At 43.7% G+C, this 26,783-nt stretch overlaps 1 protein-coding gene across 1 annotated transcript; it reads right to left on the bottom strand.

The window, feature by feature from the left end:
* Positions 1-16,852: 16,852 nt before the first annotated feature.
* Positions 16,853-26,402, bottom strand: LOC133066220 (pregnancy-associated glycoprotein 2-like). Its single transcript, XM_061157061.1, has 9 exons — positions 26,308-26,402; positions 25,024-25,174; positions 23,955-24,072; positions 23,759-23,877; positions 22,312-22,505; positions 21,298-21,414; positions 19,108-19,249; positions 18,923-19,021; positions 16,853-16,990 (listed from the first exon to the last, which is right to left on the bottom strand). Exons 1-9 carry the CDS (start codon positions 26,358-26,360, stop codon positions 16,853-16,855), a joined length of 1,131 nt encoding a protein of 376 aa, XP_061013044.1. The 5' UTR covers positions 26,361-26,402.
* Between the last annotated feature and the right edge of the window lie 381 nt (positions 26,403-26,783).

The following is a 26,783-nucleotide window of genomic DNA, read 5'->3' as shown; positions in this document are numbered from 1 at the left end:
GCTGGAAAACCAAAGTGAATGGCATGGACATCTAAGAGTATGGGAAACTTGCCAAATTGGAGAAAAAACTGCTAAGAACATCATAAAAATGAATATTAGGGACCATGCTAGACTTCCGTGATATCATGTGGTCTTCCAGTCACTTCATGAGACGCTCATTGCTGTCCTCATTGGAGAGTTGATTGCTAGGAGGAAAAGCAGCCAAATGGCAAAGTGAAGTTTTCAAGGGCAGCCCAGGGACATATGACTGGCTTTAGGTAGTGGGTCAGATGGCAGATATTAGGCACACCTATGATGCCAGCCTGCATCAAAGATTTAGGGTAGAGCAGTATTTCAATTGCATGGTTTCAGAATTGGAAGAAATGTCAAATGCATCCACAAGATATTTCATATCAGGCAACAAACCTACAAGGAAGACCTGTGTGCTGGGATCTGGATTAGATGCTTCAAAGTCAAAGGTGATCAAGACATAAGTGGTCTTTATCTTAGGCAAGCTAGCAGTCTAGTTCCCACAGACTCATGGCCCCAGTAGGCAAGAGAAATTATAGTAGGACTAGGTGGCCATGCTGGACCCTGGGCAGCACAGGCCTGACCACTGGGAGCAGCCTTTCCTCCACTACAACCATGCTGGAAAGCAGGCCAGTTGGCCATGTTTTCAAGAGAAGTCAGAAGTCTAGGTATTTATGTACAATCTACAGATTTTAATGTTAGCCACTATTCTTTTCTTCCAGAAAAAAATATAGTGAGAGCCAAATCTCCACCACAGTGTGCTGGATTCAGCCTTCAGTCTATGCCTGTTTTTATTTCTGGCCTAGAGTTGGGAGTGCAGTGGGGATGGAGAGGGATTTAATTCAAGTTGGTTGATGTTAAGTGACTGAATGCATACTAAACATGTTAGTTTCCTTTCTATTTATAAAGGAAGATCACCAGGAACATATAAACCAACTAATTTAATAATGTCCATTTGCTGAAGATAAATGGATACATTTCTTATGTGATTCCCCAGTAGGGTCCATGCCTTAAAAAATTTTGTCTGCCAAACCAAACATACAAAAAAATAATTTTGAAGAATCTTTTCAATCAAAGAAGACAAAACCACTCAAATCTCCTGCTCAGCCTGAGATAAATAGGGCTAGCTGCAAACTGTTACTACAGCCAAAGTAAAGATGATAGTGTTTTATGACTCCTTCCAGGACTCCCAGGGTCCATTCCTGCATGAGATCTATCCAGGCCTGTCCCTTGGGTCCAACAACAGAAGCCTAACCTGATCACCAGGTGTGTATAGATGGGGCACTGTGTCTTAATCCTCATTTTCGCATATTGTTTAATTTCAGTTTTGATGTTAAATTACAACAGGAGGAGTATGACAGCATCTAATAAATGACACACACTTATGCCCTTTAACTCAGCAGTTTTACTTTTATGGATCTATCAAAATGATACAATGGTGAAAATATAAAAAGCTATCTACACAAGCTATCTACTGCACGTTGTTTTTAAAAGCAGAATATCTGTAGACCAATTTATTCCTAAGTATTTTACTCTTTTCATTGCAATGGTGAATGGGTTTTTTCTTTAATTTGTTTCTGATTTTTTATTGTTGGTGTATAGGAATGCCAGGGATTTCTGTGTATTCATTTTACATCCTGCAACTTTACTATATTCATTGATTAGCTCTAGTAATTTTCTGGTGGTGTCTTTAGGGTTTTCTATGGAGAGAATCATGTCATCTGCAAACAGTCGGAGTTTTACTTCTTTTCCAATATGGATTCCTTTTCTTTCTTTTTCTTCTCTGATTGCTGTGGCTAGGACTTCCAAAACTATGCTGAATAGTAGTGGTGATGTGGGCGCCCAAATATTTAGCAATAAATTTACCTAAAGAAACAAAAGACATATATACAAAACCATGAAACACTGATGAAGGAAATCAAAGATGACACAAATAAATGGAGAAACATACCATGTTCGTGGACTTGAAGAATCAGTATAGTGAAAATGAGTATGCTACCCAAAGCAATCTATAGATTCAACACAATCCCTATCAAACTACCAGTGGTATTTCCCACAGAACTAGAACAAATAATTTCACAATTTGTATGGAAACACAAAAAAAACCCAAGTAGCCAAAGCAATCTTGAAAAAGAAGAATGGAACTGGAGGAATCAACCTGCCTGACCTACTCTACAAAGTAGGCTCTACTACAAAGCTACAGTCATCAAGACTGTATGGTACTGGCACAAAGACAGAAATATAGATCAATGGAACGAAATAGAAAGCCCAGAGATAAATCCAATCACCTATAGACACCTTATCTTTGACAAAGGAGGCAAGAATATACAATGGAGGAAAGACAATCTCTTTAACAAGTGGTGCTGGGAAAACTGGTCAACCACTTGTAAAAGAATGAAACTAGAACACTTTCTAACACCATACACAAAAATAAACTCAAAATGGATTAAAGATCTAAATGTAAGACCAGAAACTATAAAACTCCTAGAGGAAAATATAGGCAAAACACTCTCTGACATAAATCACAGCAAGATCCTCTATAATCCACCTCCCAGAGTAATGGAAATAAAAACAAAGATAAACAAATGGGACCTAATGAAACTTAAAAGCTTTTGCACAATGAAGGAAACTATAAGCAAGAGGAAAAGACAGCCTTCAGAATGGGAGAAAATAATAGCAACTGAAACAACTAACAAAGAATTAACCTCCAAAATATACAAGCAGCTCATGCAGCTCAATATCAGAAAAATGAACAACCCAATCAAAAAGTGGGCAAAAGAACTAAACAGACACTTCTCCAAAGAGCACATCAGATGGCTAATAAACACATGAAAAGATGCTCAACATAGCTCATTATCAGAGAAATGCAAATCAAAACCACAATGAGGTATCATCTCACTCCATTCAGAATGGCTGTCACCAAAAAGTCTACAAATAATAAATGCTGGAGAGGGTGTGGAGAAAAGGGAACCCTTGTACGCTGTTGGTGGTGCTGCCACTATGGAGAACAGAGGGAAATTCCTTTAAAAAGTGGAAATAGAACTGCCATACAACCCAGCAATCCAATTGCTGGGCAGAAACCCCAAGGAATCCAGAATTGAAAGAGACACATGAACCTCAATATTCACTGCAGCATTATTTACAATAGCTAGGATACAGAAGCCACCTAGACTTCCATTAGCAGATAAACAGATAAGGATGTTGTAGTATATATACACAATGGAATATGACTCAGCTTAAAAAAATGGAACGCATTTGAGTCAGTTCTAATGAGGTGGATGAAACTGGAGCCTATTATACAGAGTGAAGTAAGTCAGAAAGAGAAACACAAATACTATTTATTAACACATATATATGGAATTTAGAATGACGGTAACAACCATCCTACATGCAGGGCAGCAAAAGAGACACAGATGTAAAGAACAGACTTTTGGTTTCTGTGAGAGAAGGTGAGGGTGGGATGATTTGAGAGAATAGCATTGAAAAATGTGTATTACCATATGTAAAACAAATGACCAGTACAAGTCCAATGCATGAAGCGGGGCACCCAAAGCAGTGCTCTGGGACAGCCCAGAGGGATAGGATGGAGAGGAAGGAGGAAGGGGGTTTCAGGATGGGGGGAGGGGGAACATGTGTTCCTGTGGCAGAATTATGTCGATGTATGGCGTAAACCATCACAATATTATAAAGAAATTATCCTCAAATTAAAATAAGCACAATAGTCCAAAAAAAAAAAGCAAAATATCAACAAGATACCAGAAGTGATCATCCACAGGGGCATATGGAATAAGTCACAGGGCATCCCAATACCTGGGTATAATGTGGATGGAAGGAGGAGTGGAATGGGTGACTTCAGGGTGCACTATGTATTTAGTTTTAAAAAGAAGGTCCAAAACAGTTCTTACAGTTTGTTGCTTCTATATACACATCTATGTTTATTTTTATTTTTTAAAAATACAAGAATAATCCATAAACTACTGAAATATAATTTACAGATGAGGGGCAGGGAAGTGAGATTTTTCTTGTTTTATACTTTGATTCGCAACCATGCGAATGTGTTGCAGAATCAAAAAATGGGTAACTACATGTGTCAAAATTGAGAACAAAGACTATAAGTCAAATTGTATCAAGTTGGTGACCAGTTGCACATAACAAAACATTACTTAAGTGGCTTTAAAATTCAGAATTATGACTCTACATTCAGAGTGGAATATCTTCTAAGGACAAAGACAAACAAAAATACTGCCCATCCAAAACAAAAGCAAAAGAAACCCAAAAGCAGAAAAGGAAAGAAATCTGAAACTTTATTCAACGACTTGTTGTTGCTGATATTTCTTCTGTTACTGTGACAGTATCGTATGTATTTTACAGGTAAAAGCAAGTCAGTAATTAAAGCTAATATTGTTCTGAAGTAAAATTTTCAATGGTTAGAGAAGAGAGGTTCACACATAAAATAAAGAAGCTTAAGCAAAACCCTGCTGTCTTAAATCTTGAACTGAAAGCATAAGTTTGTACAGCCAGCTATATACCCCCCCCCTTTTTTTTTTTAAAGAAAATATGTGTTTCCTGACTCTGAGCACCAAAAAGCCTAGAAGCAATGACAACTTGATTTAACAGTGACTATCCTGAAGTCTAACACATAGCCTCTAAATACATTTCCCACCAGACGATCCATGGATTCTCAAAGACATGACTGATTTCAGGACTGGTAAAGAAATGCAGCAAATAATCTTGGGAATCTTGAAATACCAGAAAGTTGAGGGACTTCAAAGACCAGTGAGGACTGGACAGAAAGTTTAGGAATCCATTTGAAGAGGCCAAAATTGGGACAATTTTAGCATTGCATCCAATCCACTGATACAAATTAAATGTATAAATGTCAGAAATTCCAAATACTATGTTGTTGTTCAGTCACCTAGTCGTGTCTAACTCTTTGCAATCCCCATGGAATGCAGCATGCAAGGCCTCCCTGTCCCTCACCATCTCCTGGAGTTTGCTCAAGTTCGTGTCCATTGCATTGGTGATGCCATCCGGTCATCTCATCCTCTGACACCCTCTTCTCCTTCTGCCCTCAATCTTTCCCAACATCAGGGACTTTTCCTATGAGTCAATTGTTTGCCTCAGGTGACCAAAATACAGGAGCTTCAGCTTCAGCATCAGTCCTTTCAATGAGGATTCAAGGTTAATTTCCTTTCAGATTGACTAGTTTGATCTCCTTGCTGACCAAGGGACTCTAAGGAGCCTTCTCCAGCACCACAGTTCAAAGGCATCAATTCTTTGGTGCGCCACCCTCTTTACGGTCTGGCTGTCACAACTGTACATGACCACTGGGAAGACCATAACCTTGACTATAAAATCTTTGTTGGCAGAGTGATGTCTCTGCTTTTCAACACTCTTTCTGTGCTTGTCATAGCTTTCCCGTCAAGAAGCAAACATCTTCTGATTTCATGGCTGCAGTCACCATCCACAGTGATTTTAGAGGCCAAGATGAGGAAATCTGTCACTACTTCCACATTTTCCCCTTCTATTCGCCATGAAGTAATGGGGGTGGATCCCATTTAATATTTAGTTTTAAGCCCACTGAAGGTGTCCAAATGTTAATAGACAATATCTAATTTGTCACTGTGACAGATTGCTAAGGCATCAATTCTCACTATTCTGAGCACTGAGAAAGGAAAATAATCAGTGTTATTTATGCTATTTTTGTTTGTATGAGGCATAGTTCATGTACTATAAACAGCAAAGGGAATCGTATTTTTATTGAAGAATTTCAAGAATTAATTTAGAAGGAATGGTAGAAACAGGAAACCTCTATTTTGAAATATCCTCATAAAATGATTCTAGGCAAATGTCATCAATGAATGCTGAAACCATAAGTAAAAGATAGAAGGGGTGGTATATAATGGATACATGAGGTTGACAACACTAGAATCCATGGCATTTCAGCATCTCTCAAAGTGAGACAGAAGGAAATTATGAGCCTCTTGGGTGGAACCATAAGAAATACATATCTGCATATGAAATATTCCAATAAAATCTTTTGAACTCAAGTATAGATCTAACTCGGAGAAGGCAATGGCAACCTACTCCAGTACTCTTGCCTGGAAAATCCCATGGACAGAGGAGCCTGTTAGGCTGCAGTCCATGAGGTCTCAAAGAGTCAGACATGACTGAGAGACTTCACTTTCACTTTTCACTTTCATGCATAAGGAAATGGCAACCCACTCCAGTGTTCTTGCCTACAGAATCCCAGGGATGGCGGAGCCTGGTGGGCTGCCATCTATGGGGTTACACGGAGTCAGATATGATGCAAGTGACTTAGCAGCATAGATCTAACTACCAGTTTCCAGGAAAAAACACAGATAAAGGAATGGAGAAGCAATCCTCTAAACAGGTGGTCCCACAACTTTTTGGCACCCGGGGCTGGTTTCCTGGAAAAAAATTTTTCCACAAACCTCGGTGGGGGGATGTTTTCTGGATGATTCATGGTTACTTCTTTTATTGTGCTCTTTATTTCTATTACTATTACATTGTGATATAAAAAGAAATGATTATACAACTGTCCATAATGCAGAATCAATAGGAGCCCAGAGCTGGATTTCCTGCAATTAGACTGTCCCATCTAGGGGTGATGGGAAAGCGCTGGGGAGCAGCTGCAAATACAGATGAAGCCTCACTCACTGGCCTGCTGCTCACCTCCTGCTGTGCTGCCTGGTTCCTGATAAACCAAGGACGGGTACTGGTCCTAGTGCTGGTGTTGTGGACCCCTGCTCTAAGCCCAATATTGGGACATTCTATAAGACAAACCACCCTGGTTCTTATCAGTTTTTAAACAAATAAATGGCATTAAAATTTCAAGAGAAAAAATTATTCCATCTTAAAAGATAATAGCCAAGTACAACATATGAGTACATTCTTTCAATAAACTGTGAAAAGACATCTGTCTTTAGAGAATCAGGGAAATTTGAACATGGGCTGGATATAAGATGTTTATTTTCCTTGGAACAAAATAGTATTTTTTGCACATAATATCATTTTCTCCCAAATATTCATTATGTGTAACTTGTGAAATGGTCATCTCTTCCCTAAAATACTTCAGAAAAATGAATAAAGAGTAAAAAGAGAAATTAAATGAGGGTCTGTCTTGATTTAAAAACAGATCTGCATAGTTGCTATGGATTGAATTATTTGTGTCCACCCCCTAATTCTGTTGTTGAAAACTTGACTCCCCATGTAATGGTATTAGGTGGTAGGGCCTTCAGGCAGTAACTAAGTTGATATGGGGTTTCAACAGTAGGGCCCGCATCATGGGATTAGCCTCTCCCTCTTTTTCTCTTTTATTCTCCCTCTTTCTCCCTTCCCATCTCTACCACATGTGAGAATACAGCAAGAAGAGATCTGAAGCAAGTCAAAAAGAGTGTCTCCAATTGTTCACCACCTTGATCTTGGCTTCTAGTCTCCCGTCTATGACAACCTGTGAGACTAAGTGAGTAATTTTGTAGTTATTGATGCCGAATGGTGAAATACAGCATTCATGATACTATTCTTTCTTATTTTTGTTATGTTTTAAATCACTTCATTATAAGAAGTTTACAAAATGTCCATTTTGAAGTTTCTGTCTTTAGTGATACCCTGCAGGGCCCGAGAAAGCAGATTCAGAAAGGCCCCCAGAGAGTGAGTGGTTGGAAACCCACCTGCTCTCTATCCCCCTCTTCTGTCATCTGATCACCATCCTTGACACCCAAAACCCCACCCCCAAACCTATGTGCATCTCCACTCCCTTGCTAATCTGCTTGTCCATACAGCTGGAGAGTTTGATGAGCCAGATCAGGGCCTGGAGGTAGAAGGGATGTGGACATTACTAGAAAGAATGATTTGGACCACCCCTTCCCTGGTTTTCTCTTCTTTAGTGCCTTCTGCAGGTGAGAGGCAGGGCCTGGGTAGGGAGGGAGTCACAAGTGGGGCTGCAGGGATATTTCCAAGGGAAGGGTGAAGGATTTCACATCCCAGTAACCAAGAGTTTGGCAGGTTGGTCAGGACCCAGGAGGGAAAGAAGCACTGGAGAAAGAATGATGCCTACCAGAGGGCCAGACACAGCAGGGGTTTCCAGTTAACCTTGCTGGAGATCATGTTCTTCCAGCTGGACTTCCTCCTCTGGACATGGAATGTCTAGAGCTGAACTCACTGCTAATGATCCATGGAGAGAGGGAATAGTCTCATCCAAGGGCCTTTTGAGTCCACTATAACTGTTGGCATCATCCCAAGCTAGACTACAATATGACAGGTCATCCAAGAGATGACCTATTCAAAATACTACAAAATTTAACAAAGAGTCTTGGCATGTCTTGTGTCCAAAGTTCTTTTAGTAGAGCTGATTCATCAGCCCAACTTGGGTTTCTGCTGAGAAACCTACAACCTCCCAGTTAGTAATTTCTGACTTATTATTACCTGATCTCATCCTTCAGAAACCAAGTGGTGGAAAATTCCAGTGGGCAAGGTATCTAAGGTCTTCCATCTCACAGCAGCTGTTTGCCAACTGGTCTATCCTCTCCACCCCTTTCTGAGCCCAGGATCCGTGGACATCACCAGGCAGTCACGGCTCTCTGCCTATCAGATGCAGTCTCAGCATTCTCAGCAACACGTAACTCTGAGCCACTTGTCCATTGATTGACACTGAGCTTCAGTCTGAAGCAAGTGCTCTGGAACAAGTCCAGTCTCCCTCATCCAAGAGATGGGAAACTGAACCCTGAGGTGTATGACTCACTCTAAGGCTGCAGGTGGGAAGGGGAAGTGCTGAGTCCCAGGGCTCCTTTTTCTTGGGCTGGGAGAGCTCCAGGAAGGGAAATATCATAGAAAGCTCAATTACATCCTCTGCTGAGCAGCTCTCAGAGGTCTGCTGATGACAGAGTTAAAGTACTTTCCCCTTGCTACTTAGTCTGGCTCTGATTCTATCAGCAGACCTGCCTTCTTGTAGTAGCAGGAAAACAATACTGGGAGCTGGGTCTTCTGGGTTCCAGGCACAGTGAGGGCAGCCCCCACCTGGAGTGGCCCCAGGAGACATTGGTGCAAATGGCACCTGGGACTCACTCCCAGCTCAGCAGCCCCAGAGCTCCCTCTCCTCATCCACACAACACAGACCATTAGGAGGCTGGGTCACATGGACCTGCATTCACAGCAAGGAGTGTTTTCTGCTCAGTCTTCTGACAACTTTGATGTTGTGTCTTACTGTTTCATCAGGGAACCCCTGGCTGAGAGAGGTAGGGGGTACTGAGACTAGCCTGAATTCAAGGGCTGTGTTCCCTCTTTGATGCTCAAAAAACATCTTGGAACTTTGAAGGCCTTGTTCAGTTCAGTTCAGTCACTCAGTCATGTCTAACTCTTTGAGACTCTGTGAACTCAGCATGCCAGGCCTCCCTGTCCATCACCAACTCCCAGAGTCTACCCAAACCTATGTCCATCAAGCCATCCAGCCATCTCATCCTCTGTCGTCCCCTTCTCCTCCTGCCCTCAATCTTTCCCAGCATCAGGGTCTTTGCAAATGAGTCAGCTCTTCACATCAGGTGGCCAAAGCATTGGAGTTTCAGCTTCAACATCAGTCCTTCCAATGAACACCCAGGACTGATCTCCTTTAGGATGGACTGGTTGGATCTCCTTGCAGTCCAGGGGACTCTCAAGAGTCTTCTCCAACACCACAGTTCAAAAGCATCAATTCTTCAGCGCTCAGCTTTCTTTATAGTCCAATTCGCACATCCATACATGAACACTGGAAAAACCATAGGCTTGACTAGACGGACCTTTGTTGGCAAAGTAATGTCTCTGCTTTTTAATACGCTGTCTAGGTTGGTCATAACTTTCCTTCCAAGGAGTAAGCGTCTTTTCATTTCATGGCTGCAATGACCATCTGGAGGGATTTTGGAGCCCAGAAGAATAAGGTCAGCCATTGTCTCCACTGTTTCCCTATCTATTTACCATGAAGTGATGGGACCAGATGCTATGATCTTAGTTTTCTGAATGTTGAGCTTTAAGCCAGCTTTTTCATGCTCCTCTTTTCACTTTCATCAAGAGGTTCTTTAGTTCTTCTTCACTTTCTGCCATAAGGGTGGTGTCATCTGAATATCTGAGGTTATTGATATTTCTCCTGGCGATCTTGATTCTAGCTTGTGCTTCCTCCAGCCCAACATTTCTCATGATGTACTCTGCATATGAGTTAAATAAGCAGGGTGACAATATACAGCCTTGACGTACTCCTTTTCCTATTGGGAACCAGTCTGTTGTTCCATGTCCAGTTCTAACTGTTGCTTCCTGACCTGCATACAGGTTTCTTGTTGGTCCTTTATTGGACCAGAACCTGGTGGTCCAGAGTCAATGATGAGAGAGTGAAAGAAGGAAAGAGACTAATATTCCCTGGGTTACACAGCCGGCTTTTGCACTCCAGGGAATCAGCCAGAAATAGAGAGAGAGAGAAAGAAATAAAGAAAGACACAGGGAACAAAGCTCTGATGGAGCAAAGGTGTTTTAATCAACATGGTGTGGGCATATATACTGTCTTAAAAGGTAGTTATTCTCAGCTAAGATAAAGATTAAAATTCCGGACTTACAAAACACAAGACAATCCCTTCTAAAGAGAGATGAGGGTACTTATCACCATAATGAGAAACTGACAAAGGAAATGCCTGGATTCCTCAGCCCTGGGAAAGGCATGCCTCTCCTCTTAATTCCTGAATATTCAGAAATTAATAAGGACCCAAGGATTCCTGACAGATCCAAAACAGCACACAGGAAGCCTCCTGTTAAATGCTTCCTGACAGTTTCTCAAGAGGCAGGTCAGGTGGTCTGGTATTCCCATCTCTTTCAGAATTTTCCACAGTTTATTGTGATCCACACAGTCAAAGGCTTTGGCATAGTCAATAAAGCAGAAACAGATGTGGGGGTGAAATAGTCATGTCCTTTCAGGACTTTGCTTTATGGACCTAATTGGAGAAAAAGGACAGACAACAGGACATGGATGGACATCTCTGGGTCCCAGACGGTTGTGACGTGAGTTCCAGCCACCAGGCTTCAGAATCACGTGCTGATGCTAGCTACAAACCACCTTTGAAGAAGGAATGGAGAGGAAAGAATTTTTGCCCAGAGAGCAGTGTGGTCAGGGGACCACAGGATCACACAGGGCAAGATGAGACAAGAGCGATTGCTTGTTTCTTTGCCCTACCAGTTCCCTGGAAGTTCCACCCCTGAGGACAAGCACACAGAGATTGTCAGTCACTGGTGGTGCCCCTGGAGCCTGATTTTCTTGGTGATACCCGTTTGTGTACACAATCCTGAGCCCAGAGCTGACTCAGCCCTGTGACAGCCCCAGTCTCCCTTCTGAGGGGGATGAGATGGCTCATTTGTAACATTGCATGGGAATCAGACACCTAAAACATCCCTAAGAAACAGAAATGTGAAAAGGCAAAGTGGTTGTGTGAGGAGGCCTTACAAAGAGCTGAGAAAAGAAGAGAAGCTAAAGGCAAATGAGAAAGGGAAAGATATACCCAATGGAAAGCAGACTTCCAGAGAATAGCAAGGAGAGATAAGAAAGTCTTCTTCAGCGAACAGTGCAAGAAATAGAGGAAAACAATAGGATTGCAAAGACTGGATATCTCTTCAAGAAAATTAGAGATACAATAGGAACATTTCATACAAAGAAAGACACAATAAAGGACAGAAAAGGCCAGGCCTAACAGAAGTAGAAGAGATTAAGAGGAGGTGATAAGAATACACAGAACTATACAAAAAGTCTGAATGACCCAGATAGATAGGCATGACGGTGGGGTCACTCATGTAAAGCCAGATTGTGGAATATGAAGTCAAGTGGGCCTTAGGAAGTAGCACTCCAAACAAAGCTAGTGGAGGTGATAGAATTCCAACTGAGCTGCTAAGAATCCTAAGAGATGATGCTGTGAAAGTGCTGCTTTTGATATGTCAGCAAATTTGGAAAACTCAGCAGTGGTCACAGGACTGAAAAAGGTCAGTTTTCATTCCAATCCAAAAGAAAGGCAATTCCAAAGAATGTTCAAACTACCATACAATTGCGCTTATCTCCCATGCTAGCAAGGTAATGCTCAAAATCCTTCAAGCTAAGCTTCAACAGTACATGAACTGAGAAATTCCAGATGTACAAGTTGGATTTAGAAAAGGCAGAGGAACCAGAGATCAAATTGCCAACATTCACTGGATCATACAGAGAGCAAGGGATTTCCAGAAAAACATCTACATCTTCTTCACTGACTATGCTAAAGCCTTTCACTGTGTGGACCACAACAAACTATGGAATATTCTTAAATAAAATGTGAGTACCACAACATAATAAAAGCTATATATGACAAACCCACAACAAGCATCACCCTCAATGGTGAAAAATTGAAAGCATTTCCCCTGAAATCAGGAACAAGACAAGGGTGCCCACTCTCACCACTACTATTCAACATAGTGTTGGAAGTTCTGGCCACAGCAATCAGAGCAGAAAAAGAAGTAAAAGGAATCCAGATAGGAAAAGAAGAAGTGAAACTCTCACTGTTTGCAGATGACATGATCCTCTACATAGAAAACCCTAAAGACTCTACCAGAAAATTACTAGAGCCAATCAATGAATATAGTAAAGTTGCAGGATATAAAACTAACACACAGAAATCCCTTGCATTCCTATATACTAACAATGAAAAAACAGAAAGAGAAATTAAGGAAACAATCCCATTCACCATTGCAACAAAAAGAATAAAATACTTAGGAGTATATCTACCTAAAGAAGCAAAAGACCTATACATAGAAAACTATAAAACACTGATGAAAGAAATCAAAGAGGACACAAACAGATGGAGAAACATACCGTGTTCACCGATTGGAAGAATCAATATTGTCAAAATGGCTATTCTACCCAAAGCAATCTATAGATTCAATGCAATCCCTATTAAGCTACCAACGGTATTTTTCACAGAACCAGACCAAAGAATTTCACAATTTGTAAGGAAATACAAAAAACCTCGAATAGCCAAAGTAATCTTGAGAAAGAAGAATGGAACTGGAGGAATCAACCTGCCTGACTTCAGACTCTACTACAAAGCCACAGTCATCAAGACAGTATGCTACTGGCACAAAGACAGAAATATAGATCAATGGAACAGAATAGAAAGCCCAGAGATAAATCCATGAACCTGGGGACACCTTATTTTCGACAAAGGAGGCGAGGATATACAATGGAAAAAAGACAACCTCTTTAACAAGTGGTGCTGGGAAAACTGGTCAACCACTTGTAAAAGAATGAAACTAGAACACTTTCTAACACCATACACAAAAATAAACTCAAAATGGATTAAAGATCTAAAGGTAAGACCAGAAACTATAAAACTCCTAGAGGAGAACATAGGAAAAACACTCTCCGACATAAATCACAGCAAGATCCTCTATGACCCACCTCCCAGAATATTGGAAATAAAAGCAAAACTAAACAAATGGGACCTAATGAAACTTAAAAGCTTTTGCACAACAAAGGAAACTATAAGTAAGGTGAAAAGACAGCCCTCAGATTGGGAGAAAATAATAGCAAATGAAGAAACAGACAAAGGATTAATCTCAAAAATATACAAGCAACTCTTGAAGCTCAATTCCAGAAAAATAAATGACCCAATCAAAAAATGGGCCAAAGAACTAAACAGACATTTCTCCAAAGAAGACATACAGATGGCTAACAAACACATGAAAAGATGCTCAACATCACTCATCATCAGAGAAATGCAAATCAAAACCACAATGAGGTACCATTACACGCCAGTCAGGATTGCTGCTATCCAAAAGTCTACAAGCAATAAATGCTGGAGAGGGTGTGGAGAAACGGGAACCCTCTTACACTTTTGGTGGGAATGCAAACTAGTACAGCCGCTATGGAAAACAGTGTGGAGATTTCTGAAAAAACTGGAAATAGAACTGCCATATGACCCAGCAATCCCACTTCTGGGCATACACACTGAGGAAACCAGATCTGAAAGAGACACGTGCACCCCAATGTTCATCGCAGCACTGTTTATAATATCCAGAACATGGAAGCAACCTAGATGCCCATCAGCAGATGAATGGATAAGGAAGCTGTGGTACATATACACCATGGAATATTACTCAGCCATTAAAAAGAATTCATTTGAACCAGTTCTAATGAGATGGATGAAACTGGAGCCCATTATACAGAGTGAAGTAAGCCAGAAAGATAAAGAACATTACAGCATACTAACACATATATATGGAATTTAGAAAGATGGTAATGATAACCCTATATGCAAAACAAAAAAGAGACACAGAAATACAGAACAGACTTTTGAACTCTGTGGGAGAAGGTGAGGGTGGGATGTTTCAGAAGAACAGCATGTATACTATCTATGGTGAAACAGATCACCAGCCCAGGTGGGATGCATGAGACAAGTGCTCGGGCCTGGTGCACTGGGAAGACCCAGAGGAATCGGGTAGAGAGGGAGGTGGGAGGGGGGATCGGGATGGGGAATACGTGTAAATCCATGGCTGATTCATATCAATGTATGACAAAACCCACTGAAATGTTGTGAAGTAATTAGCCTCCTACTAATAAAAATAAATAAATAAATAAATAATTTTAAAAAAAAAAAAATGTGAGTACCAGATCACTGTACCTGTCTCCTGAAATATCTGTATGCAGGCCAAAAAGTAATGGTTAGAATCAGAAATGGGACAACTGAATGATTCAAATTGAGAAAGGAGCATGACAAGCACTCTGGTTATTTAACTTATGTGTTGGATACATCATTCTAAATAAATAAATAAATAATTTTTTTAAAAAAATGTGAGTACCAGATCACTGTACCTGTCTCCTGAAAAATCTGTATGCAGGCCAAAAAGTAATGGTTAGAACCAGAAATGGGACAACTGAATGATTCAAATTGAGAAAGGAGCATGACAAGCACTCTGGTTATTTAACTTATGTGTCGGATACATCATTCTAAATGCTGGACTGGATAAATCTCAAGCTGGAATCAAGACTGCTGGGAGAAATATCAACAACCACAGATATGAAGGTGATGCCACCCTTATGACAGGAAAGGAAAAGGAACTAAAGAGCCTCTTGATGAGGGTGAAAGAGGAGAGTGAAAAAGTTAGCTTAAAACTCAACATTTAAGAAACTAAGATCATGACATCCAGTCCCATCACTTAATGGCAAATAGATGGGGGGCAAGTGGAAACAGAGGCAGATTTTATTTTCTTGGGCCCCAAAGTCAATATGGGCCTTGACTACAGCCACAAAATTAAAAGACACGTGCTCCCTGGATAGAAGAAAAGCTATGACATACCTGGACAGTGTATGAAAAAGCAGAGAATCACTCTGCTGACAGAGGTCTGTAGTATCAAAACTATGGTTTTTCAAGTAGTCATGTGCAGATGTGAGATTTGGACCATAAAGAAGGGTGAGTGCCAAAGAATTGATGCTTTTGAATTGCAGTGCTTGAGAAGATTCTTGAGAGTCCCTTATACAGCAAAGAGATGAAACCAGTCAATCTGAAAGGAAATCAACCTCTGACCCCTGCTGTCCCAGCTTTGGTCTCTACCAAGGGTATCCAGGTGGAAAGAACTGATGCTTTCACTCCAATAGTGCCTAACCATGGCAGCTCCAATCAAATGTTTTGCAGTTCTTCCCCTGGAGGAAGCTCAGAAAAGCTGAAGGCTCTATGTATCCTGGGTCCCCCATTGTATAAATGTCAACCTACCCAGCAGCACTGGAGGCCTTATAAAGGGGTGTGCTGGGCCCTGGAGGATGGGGATGGGTCAGGCATCCGCAGGGGCAGTCACTTGCCGAGTGGGACTGGAAAGGACCCACCAGGCATGTGTGGCAGAGAGCTGATGACTGGATAGGGGTGGGGGGTGGACATAAGGGAACCAGCCCAGTATAAAGGACCTCACCCAGAATCCCCTGGAGCAGAAATCCACTGACAAAGTTCATCTGAGATGGGACAAATAGAGTCTATTTTCATTACCCCTTATAATCCCTCTGAATGAGGAGGTGGTGGAGTTGGTGGTGGCATCATAAACTCTTCCATGGACTAAACCATCCACCAGGCACTATCTTTGGGGCTCCTTCTCTCCAGCTCCAGTCATGTGGTTTTTTGAAGAAACTGACAATCATGTTTGCTACAGGGACAGGGAGGGCCATGTGACCTTGTAAAGCCAGTCATAAGACCCCATGGGTCTGCCAGGATAGTTGGTCCAGGGCTGGACTTGTGATCTGAGATGGGCCATTCAGAGCACTCCCTTGAACCTTGATATGTCTAAGCTTCTTCCTTCCTGGTTAGATGCCTTCAGGATATAAAACCCTAGGGTGGGTAGCTTTGGAGTCCCTCACTAGGTGTAGAAGCCTTAAGGAAGAAAGCTGTCAGGCTAAGACAAAGAAGAGAGAGGGGAAAGAGTGAGGATGAGAAAGAGAGAACTGATGACTTCTGATTTCTTGGGTCCAGTCACTGAGATCTTTGAATCTGCTCTGGTTCCTGTGTCCCGGATCCCCAGAATTCTTCCAATAAGTCCCCACTTTCCTGGAAGCCATTTGGAGTTGGGCTTCTCTCACTTGTGATTCAGACTTGGTCTTAGATTCTCCCTGATCATTATGCACCTTCCAGACACAAACAGAGGCATCCATTTGTTTTAGAACCATTAAGAGTGAAACCTTTTATTCTTTAGTGAGAATATGATTTGCAGAGCACCAAACAGTTTACCAGCATCCTGGGCAGGAGTGCCCTAAGTGTGAGCAAGTGTGTGTTAGGAGTGGCCCGACTGATTCCTGAATAAGTCCAAGCATTTACACAGCAGGAGCCAGGCCAATTCTGTTATTTCCTCGGTCGTAAACTGAGAAATACAGCCTCAGGAAGACGTCACCCAGGATCCAGCTGGATGTGTCAACCCCAGAAAAGCTGCTAAGGCATAAGCTATTGGAAACCTGGGGGAGACAGAAATACACACCAGTTAGCCTAAGCCCTTGCCTGCAACCCTCCTCAATATCCAGACCTGGCATACTTCTTGGTTTCATTTCCTTCTTTTGATAAGTATTAAGTGGTTTCCTCAGCAGCTGGGGATGTGAGAGTTCATGCAAAAAAGTTAAAGCGCCAAGACATGTGGCTGCCATGAGGAAGGGTGTGGGGGAGGCAAGGGTTGGGAATTTGGGATTATCAAGTGAAACTAATATATACAGGATGAATAAATAGCATAGTCCTACTATATAGCACAGGGAACTATATTCAATATCCAGCAATATACTGTGAGGAAAAAGAGTAAGAAAAAGAATATATATACTTGTTTTTGTGTAACTGAGTCACTGTGCTGCACAGGATAACTTAATGCAACACTGAAGATAGCTACACTAAAACAAATGTTTAAAAGAATGAACAAGAGCGGTCACAGTTCCCCTCAGTCTCTGTTTCTTTTAGTCCACTGTTCACTGCTTTCTCTGCAGAGAATGCCTTTTCTTTCTCCTACTTTTCCATGACCTGTTTTTTTAAAAAAACTGTTTATTTTGTATCGGAGTATAGCTGATTAACAATATTGTGAGTTTTAGGTGGACAGTTAAGGGACTCAGTCACACATATGCACATATCCATTCTCCCCGAAACTCTCTTCCCATCCAGACTGCCACATAGCATTGAGCAGAGTTCCCTGTGCTATACAGTAGGTCCTTGTTAGTTATCCATTTTAAATAGATCAATAGCAGTGCCCACAATTCATTCTTTAAGACTGCTCTCAGGCCCTCTAAGCAGCCTTTCTGGACCCACAGTCACCATCCCTGAAGACTTCAGACTGGGTCAATGACTTACCCTGGTTCTGCCATAGTCTGTGGCCCTCATCACTCCTAATCTGTTCCCAGCACCCCTTTGCACAGCTCCTGTGGTACCATTTGCATGGAATCCAGTATAGATTTGCCTCAACCCAAGCAGGTCTCCTCATTCCTCTATGAGGCTGTGGGGTTAGAATTACTGAAATTCCCTCTCTTCTTCAAAGCCTTCTTTGAGCTCACTAGCCTGCTCTGAACTCCCACAGGGAGCTGATAGGAAGCCTCCACCCTGTACCAGGGCTGTACAGTCACTGTGCACACTTTATTCACCTTAGCATCCAACCTCCCCAGAGAGGGGACTGGTACCCCAACTCACAGAGAGAGCACTGAGGCTTAGCTTAGCAAGCGGAAGTTGCAGCCAAGTATTAAGGTAATCATGTAATTTATCATCTCAATCTGGACATTTCTGAGATGGGATGGGAGACTGCTAATCATTACGGTGGGACAGCACACTGCCAAACCCACTTGTCACGTGGTCTATTTCAGGGATTGCTAGAGCTGACTTTCCATGTTCATGCACCTGAGGGCTCTGGTTGAACTGAAGCTCTCTAAGGACTGAGGCCCTTAGCGTTCCCCTCTCCTTGTGACTCCCACCAGGCCAGCACGGGGTGGTATCCCCACATTTATTTCTGGATGATGGAAGTCCCAGACTGCCCTTTACTCTCAAGGGGTTGGTTTTGTGGGAGGCAGTGGCCCAGCCACAGGGGCTCAGCATTGTCTGCAATGAGGTGACCTGGCCTGCAGAGGGACCCCCTCCTCCCAGCAGCAACCGAAGGGTTCTTGCCTGTGTGCGAGCTAAGTAGCTTCATTCATGTCTGACTCTGTGCAGCCGTATAGACTGCAGCCTGCCAGGCTCCTCTGTCCATGGGATTCTCCAGGCATGACTACTGGAGTCGATTGCCATGCCCTTCTCCAGGGGATCTCCTGATCCAGGGATCAAACCCGTGTCTCTTACATCTCCTGCATTGGCAGGCAGGTTCTTTACCAGTAGTGCTATCTGGGAGTCCCAGAATTGAGAAGCAGCTCTCAGGATTGTCCCCTCACCTTATGGATGTAGGCTTCAGCAGGCACTGAGTAATCGATGCCATTGATGGTGAAGATGACAGGAGGCAGGGTACTGATGACAGGACATGAAACCACGTACTGTTGGGGAAAGAGGGAGAGAGGTTGGCCCAGGAGACCCTTGTTGTGTGAGGAGACGGGGAGAGACCTGTGTCATGACCCTTCACCTCAGAACCATAGGGCGTGGCATGGATGAGCCTCTGGATGTTGGTGACCAGTTCTGCTGGACCATTGATCAGTGACGTCCCAGTGTCCACAAGAGCCTCGCAGCCGTATTCACAACCTATCACTCTCCCATTCATGGAGATGCTGAGAAACAGTGGGACAAAGTGGGCATCAAGATTACTCAGAAATGTCCCTCACAGCTGCCCCTTCCCCAACTGACTCCCAAACAGTCCTTCAGCTCTTGCCCTGACTCTGTTTTTCTTTGCTCTCATCATGTCTCCTTTGACATCCTTAAATGCAATACTTGAATAGGCTCTTTCCTGCCTCAGGACCATGACACAAGCTGGTCTTCCTTCCTAGAAGACCCCACTCCCTTTTGACAAGCTAATTTCTCCTTGTCTTTCAAATTCCAGCTTAACTGTCATGGTTTCAGTGAAGTCTTTCCCCCAGTGTATCAAACTCCTGTCTTGGTCACTCTCTGCAGACCCTTCCTCATGTCTAGAATGTACCAAAGTGACAATACACTATGTGTGTGAGTCATTTCATGTACATCTGCCTTCTTAGATGTGAGGGCAAGTTTTATTGTCATTGCCTCACTAAAGTGCCTGGCACACAGTGGATGCACAATGAGTGAATGAGTGAATGTGAAAATAATAAATGAGGAACATCCAGAGAGCTATATCCAGTGTCTCAGTGATAACGGGTCAAACACACAGTGAAGATGGAGGTTCCCTGGGGCAGCAGATTCTCATAGGTGGAGACAAGCTGCCCTGGGAGAGGGTGTTTCCCATCACTGCTCATTCACCCAGCTCAGTCATTGAGGCCCTGGCCAGATGATACCTGATAGCCCACGGAATCTCCAAAGGACAGGGCAACTTTTGTCTGAGGGTATCACAGATATTCCCATCAATTACCGTGCTAGTTATCAGGCCACTCCTGGATCCCACCTTCCTGATCCTGTCAATCACAGTGCCTACTCTACTGTGTGCTCAGGATGGGGGTGGGGGGTGTAGCTATTGGTTACGTGGAGTGTCTCTTTTTATGAGTTGCTTTCAGGTCTCAAGACCGCAGCCAATCTCTCTACATAACTGGGTAGCTTCTCCCTAAGGAGACCAGATTTTCCCATTTGTTCAGGACTCTCTCTGTTTTTAAACTGACATTTATATGTACTGAGAACTTCCTCAGTCCTGGGTTCAGTTCAGTTCAATCGCTCAGTCGTGTCTGACTCTTTGCAACCCCATGAACTGCAGCACGCCAGGCCTCCCTGTCTATCACCAACTCCCAGAGTCTACCCAAACTCATATCCATTGAGTCAGTGATGCCATCCAACCATCTCATCCTCTATCATCCCCCTCTCCTCCTGCCCTCAATCTTTCCCAGCATCAGGGTCTTTGCAAATGAGTCAGCTCTTCACATCAGGTGGCCAAAGCATTGGAGTTTCAGCTTCAACATCAGTCCTTCCAATGAACACCCAGGACTGATCTCCTTTAGGATGGACTGGTTGGATCTCCTTGCAGTCCAGGGGACTCTCAAGAGTCTTCTCCAACACCACAGTTCAAAAGCATCAATGCTTTGGCCTTCAGCTTTCTTTATAGTCCAATTCTCACATCCATACATGACTACTGGAAAAACCATAACCTTGACTAGATGGACCTTTATTGGCAAAGTAATGTCTTTGCTTTTTAATATGCTGTCTAGGTTGATCATAACTCTCCTTAACCTGGACAATCGGTCATCTTATCACAACTCTGTTCAGGCTGAGGAAATTCTCCCTGATCCTCTGTTCACCACACTGTAGGTTCCTCTAACCATGCTCCCTGCCTCACAGGGCAGTGGGTGCAGCCCTCCCCCAGCTGCACAGACCTCTCTGGACTCTGTGAAGGACCCTGGTCAGAGTCCTGGTCAGAAAGCCTGGGGGTGATTAGGAACCCATGGGTGGTTTATGTATCTATGTGTTTGTGTGTGTTTCTATGTGGCTCTGTGTGTGTGTGTCTGTCTGTGTGCTTGCGTGTATCTGTCTGCCTAAGTATGTTTATATGTGTGCCTACATGTGTGTTTATATGTGTGGCTTTGTGGGTGGAGCAGATCTCTGTGTATGACCATGTGTCTGTGCATGCGTTTGCGTGCCTGCATGTGTCTATGTATAGATGCGGGGGCATCACTTGGGGTGGCATTCAGAGGAAGAGGCTTACCGGTCCACGGTTATTAGCCAGCTTTTGGTTCGGGACACTGGTATCCAGTTGAGCTTTCCCTTGTAGTAGGAGTGGTCCACCCCACCAAACATCACCACACTGCCATTCTCCTTGTGGCTGTCAAGAGAATAAAAGAGGGGGACTCTTTGGAGGACTGTTATGCTGGGCAGTCTGAGGGTTGTGCTTGTCCAACCAACAAGGCCCTAATAGGGTCCCCATTTTACAGATGCAGAAATTGAGGGATTGAGAACCCAACCAAAATTGGTCACTGGCTAGAGTGGCACAGAGGAGGTTAGAAGCTGAGTCATTTGGCCAGGCTCTACCCACCCAGGCTTCTGAAGAAGCCCTGGACCTCCTGCAACCTGAGTGCTCAGAGACACCCTCAGAGGACAGTGTGCTGAAGGGTTTGGGCTTCCCCTTTGTCCAGGCTGTAATTTTTTCAGAAAAATCAAGGCCTGAGTGTGCTAGGGGTATGGCTTCAGGTCACCCAGGGTTGGTTTCACCTGCCTGTGACCTGTGCTATCCATGGGGCCCCACACTCAGCAGGGCCCCCCACCTCTGTTATCTCTGTCTGTAAATTCCTAAGACTTGTTGGATAAGGTGTCCCACACTTCCATTTTGCACTGTCTCCTGCAAATTGTGTAGTTGGCCCCGGTGAAATGTTAGTGAGGAAGGAAAGATTTCCACCATCCCTCTCTTTCCTTCCATTTCAAATTTGTCAGCAAACTGTGTTACTTTTTCCTCCAACCTTTATCCTGACACCTTCCATTGCTCTCCCACTCCCCTCACCCCTGAGACCAAGCCACTGCTCTTGAGCCCACAAGCTAGGTTGTGTTCCAATAAAACTTCATGTACAAAGACCAGTGGTGAAGCCAGGTGAAGCCCTGGGGCCATAGTTATCCTGGGCTACACAGTCTTTCAGGATACTTCTGTAACAAGTGTTCTATAATATTCATCCAACTGAAAGCATCTCACAGTTAATTTGGAGAGAGGGTTTGTCCAGCTCAGACTTACGTGCTCAAGTAGAAGGCAAAGACAGGCTCAGAAATGGAACCTTGTTGCTGCAGCTTGTCAAAGATGGGAATGGTTCCTGGGACGGCGAGGCTGGGGTAAGACAAGCCCAGGATGCCATCAAAGGGTACATTATCAAACCCGAATTCCTGCAGGCTTAGGCCAAACGGCTGGTCAGTGCTAACAAGGTTCCCAATCTGTGGGAGAGAAGAGTGTACCCACGTAAAGGATTGGAAGTGGGACTGGGCTACAGGGGTGCAGATGTCATTAGGACCTCAGAGAAGAGCTGAGTCCTGGCTGTGCCCTAGGTGGACTTCAGACGGCTAAAACAAGCTGGGACAGGAATTCTGGCTCCATTGGTGTGGAGACGTGAATTTTAACCAACACCAGCTATTTCTGCAAACACCGTCTGAGTCAAATTGGCCTCATGCCTTCTGTACAGGTAGGGAAACCAAGAGTCAGGACTGGACCCAATGGTGCCCCCTTGAGGACAAAATGAGTAGAGAGCAGGGTAGTCCTCTCTTTGGCATCACTGTGATCTGGTGACAGAAATGGACTGAATTTATTGCAATGTATTATGGACCCTGCCCCTGCCAAGGAAGGCAGGAGCCCATTTTACAATGTCACTGGCAGGGTTCTTATGAATATGCTACCTGGGAAACACACATTTAAGGGTGTGTGTGTGTGCGTGTGTGTGTGAAAGAGAGAGAGGGGGGGGGGGGGGGGAAATCCTCAGGCACTTTGGGGAGGGAGGCCATAGATTTTATTAGACTTTCAGTGGCCCCCTAGAGTGAGAACCCATTTATCAAGTCCCTCCCATATGTGTGGGCCCCTGCTTTCACTGCCTGGATATCTGAAGCCCTGGGCTGCCCCCAGGGTCCCCTGATCAGTTTTATTCTCTCTCAAACAACCCCACATCAGCTTGAGTCCTGACAAGCCAGCCCAGCTACCACGTCCCAGATGTGTGACTTTGGCAAGGCCCTTGCTCTCTATACCTTAGTTCCATCATGTGTCTCATGCAACTAATTATAGTAACTTCTGTGTGGGGTTGTTGCAGGATTAAACAAGTTATTACCATGAAAGTACCCAGCACAGTCTGAGAATATAAAAGTGGGTGCTTTGTCCCCTGTCCCTGCTCCCAGCAAAATGAACCTTGAGCTGCTCATGGGCAGAGGAGCTGCAGGTCCACACCCCAAGCCGCTCTCTGGGTTAGGCACTCTGGGAGTTCGTGTGTCAGCAGGGGCCTTATCTCCCCAGGGACAGGATTCTGCAGGTAAGGCAACTAGTCACAAGGGGAGTTAGGGAAGGCTGGGCCCTGCCAGCTGGTCCTGCATCTGTTGTGTAAGCAGTGGTCACTCCATAGCCAGTCCTGACCCAACGTAGGCCATCTATGGGAACCTAGAGGAGGTTGGTTAGTGCAGATCTGATTCAACTTCTGTTTCCATGTTACCCGAACAGTGTCATAGACAAGAACTCCGGTCATCAACCCAGATCCGTAGAGGATGTGGAAGGGCCTGCGCGTAAGCCGGAAGGTGGAAGATTTATGATGGTCGAAGGTAATATGTGTATCTGCAGACACGAGAGATGAGTGTCAGTCAGGTCATAGGGTGGAGGGGATGGATCAAGATGGGGGAGGCGGTACTCACGACAGGCAGGACTGATGCACTTGATGGAGGGCACCCACAAGTCAGATGAGCCTGTGTCAAAGACTACCCGGAACTCCTTAGGGGGTGTTCCAATGGTGATGTTACCCACGTAGGCCATCTAGAGGGACCAGGAAGAAGTGGATGAGTACAGATCTGGCTCCCCTCACTTCCCAGACTGCTGCCTCTCTCTGGGTGTCACATGTCTTTTGAAATCACTTTCCAACCACCATTCAGCTCACAACCGTTGCTCACAGAGTGCCTGCATTTGATATTTTTTCCTGTGCTATGTGGTATGCAGGATTTTAACTCTATGACCGGCATTGGAGCAGTACCTCCTACATTCGAAGCCCAGAGTCATAATCACTGAACCCGCAGGGATGTCTGGTGACCTCACCTGAGAAGCTCTCTAGTCTCCTCTTCAAACCCAGCCTGAGCACCTCCTTTTCCAGGAAGTCTTCCTTAATCAACCCCAGCCACTCCCTCTAAACTCAGACCATGTTTGATCAACACCACACAAATGGGCCCTTCACTAAACATGTATTTACTCTTTGCATATCTCTCAGGCTAGCTTGGCCATTCTTGAATAAGAGATGAGAACTTTTCCAAATAAATAATAATAACTATAGTGTTAGATTCTTATGGCATCAAGTGCCATAGGGTTTCAGTAAATTTTTGCTGTTGTGATTCTTGGATCTCTGGAGGCTGAATTCCTCTACCTGGCGATTCACACTTGATTTCCAGTTGGCTTTATTTTTTATTAGAGATGGCTTACCTCTTCACCTGTAACTGAGTGACTCACTTAGTTCAGAAAGAACAATCTCCCTCAAACTAATGCCAAATCTTTGGCCCAGAAATAGATGTTTACCGGCCACCTGGTCATTGCTGGGCCCAGTCACCACAGACCAAGAGTTGAGGATGAGAATGTCCTCTCCTCTGGGAATGGGGCCCCTGTTCCCCACTGTTTCTCCCTCCTACAGAAGCCCCAGCTCCATCATCCCACAGATGAGCCCCAGTGCTAGGCCAGAGCACCAGGGGGCGCTGTGGAGCACCAGCCTCCCAATGCACTCACGTCCAGGGCGTTCCTCAGAGGGTGAATAGATAATTTGGGGTCACTAGCAGAATCATCGGACAGTCTATTGGCTTGTTCCTCCAGGAAATTGTTCAGCAAGTTTTTTTCCCTCAGGATTTCTCGCATGGTCTTTGTTTTAGTTAGAGGCATTCTTTCACCAAGCATGAGGAAAAGGAAACAAAGAAGGAGGAGCAGTCAACTGTCTGTGTTATAGCAAAACAGTCATACCTGGCATTGTAATAGCACTGTGTATTTTCCAAGCATTTTTTTTTTTTTTGAGTGCCATCTGTTATCAGAATGCTGTGCAAACACAGGGCAAAGACATAGATTTAAATACAGATTCTGTTGTGTTATCTTGGGTCAGCCATATGAACATTTGGAGTCTCAGTTTCCCTCTCGGTAAAAAGGTGGAAGGGATAAACCCCACCCACCCACCCATATAGAATGCTTTGGCTATTAAGCAACATTATGGATATAATGTACCTGATATATAGGGAGTCTCAACAAAGACAGCCATTACCGTCGCTGTTGCCACCCCACTGTGTTTTTCTCACAGAAGCTTGGGGTGGGGGAGGAAGAAGGGGAATCCTCATCCTCTCTTTACAGGGGAGAAATTTGAAATGCAGGGAGTTTGTGACATGACTGTGATCACACTGCTTGTTCGAGGTAAAAACAGTCTAGATGTAGCCCTCCTAATCGTTCTCCAGAGTTGAAGCAAAAGAGAGGGGTGAGAGAAGAATCCAGGAGAAGGGGAACAAATTAGAGAAATTAAGAGGCTAGAGAAGCAAGAAAGAGTCAAAATTGAAAAGAGAAACGAAAAGGAAAAAAAACACAGAGAGATCTACATGAACAGAGACATCAAAGAGATGGAGAAATAAATAGATGAAGAGTTAAATGAGAGAGATATAGAGATGCAAGCATAGACACATACACACAGAAGTAAAGAGAGAATAGAGAGGACACCTAGAATAAAATGTAGAAAATGCTACTCAACAGCACCACACGTGCTGTTTGCATAGGATGTGCACTGAACAATTGCAAGGTGTTCTATTTTCACATAGGTCATGACCACACCCCCAGAGTTGTACAACCCTGCAGGTCTACCTCAAGACCCTTGGAACTCACATTTCCCATGGCAAAGTACTTGCCAATAAGTGAGAGTTGAACTTTAAGACCGTCATGGAATGATTATAATCCCTTCTAACCCTGACAGGTGGAAGAATATGAGGAAGATAAGAAAAAAAACAGAAAGGAAGTTGATGCTGCTTAAGTCCCCGTACTTACATGACTATGCACTCTGAGAGGGCCACCAGCCCGAGGAGCACAAGCCACTTCATTCTTCTTTCCTGGCCCCAAGTGCTTACAGAAGATCTGGTTCTAGTCTGCAGTCATAAGCAGGCCCTTCTAGTTATATATGTTCTGAACTACCTTAATTGTTGCCTTTAGGCCAAAATAGATTGGGTAAAAATAGAAACCTCTCCATAAAATCTTTACCTCAATCAGTGTCCTTGGGGAGTGGACTTTGAAAATTCTCAGAATACAAAGAGTCTACTATAATCTCTTCCTTGAGGCTTGGCTAGAAAACCAAACTGAACTGCATGGATTATCTGAGAGTGTGGAGAAATTTTCCAACCCAGAGACAAAACACTGCTATTAACGTGATAAAAGTGAGCACTAGGGGCCATGCTAGACATTCAGGATCTCATGTGGTCTTCTTAGCCACTTCATGAGATGTGCACTGATGTCCTCAGTTGGAGAGG

The sequence above is a fragment of the Dama dama genome, chromosome 2 (genome assembly GCF_033118175.1).
Source record: "Dama dama isolate Ldn47 chromosome 2, ASM3311817v1, whole genome shotgun sequence".
In the NCBI taxonomy this organism is placed as follows: domain Eukaryota; kingdom Metazoa; phylum Chordata; class Mammalia; order Artiodactyla; family Cervidae; genus Dama; species Dama dama.
Note: the sequence above shows the minus strand (reverse complement) of the source record. Positions and strands in the feature narration are given on the sequence as shown.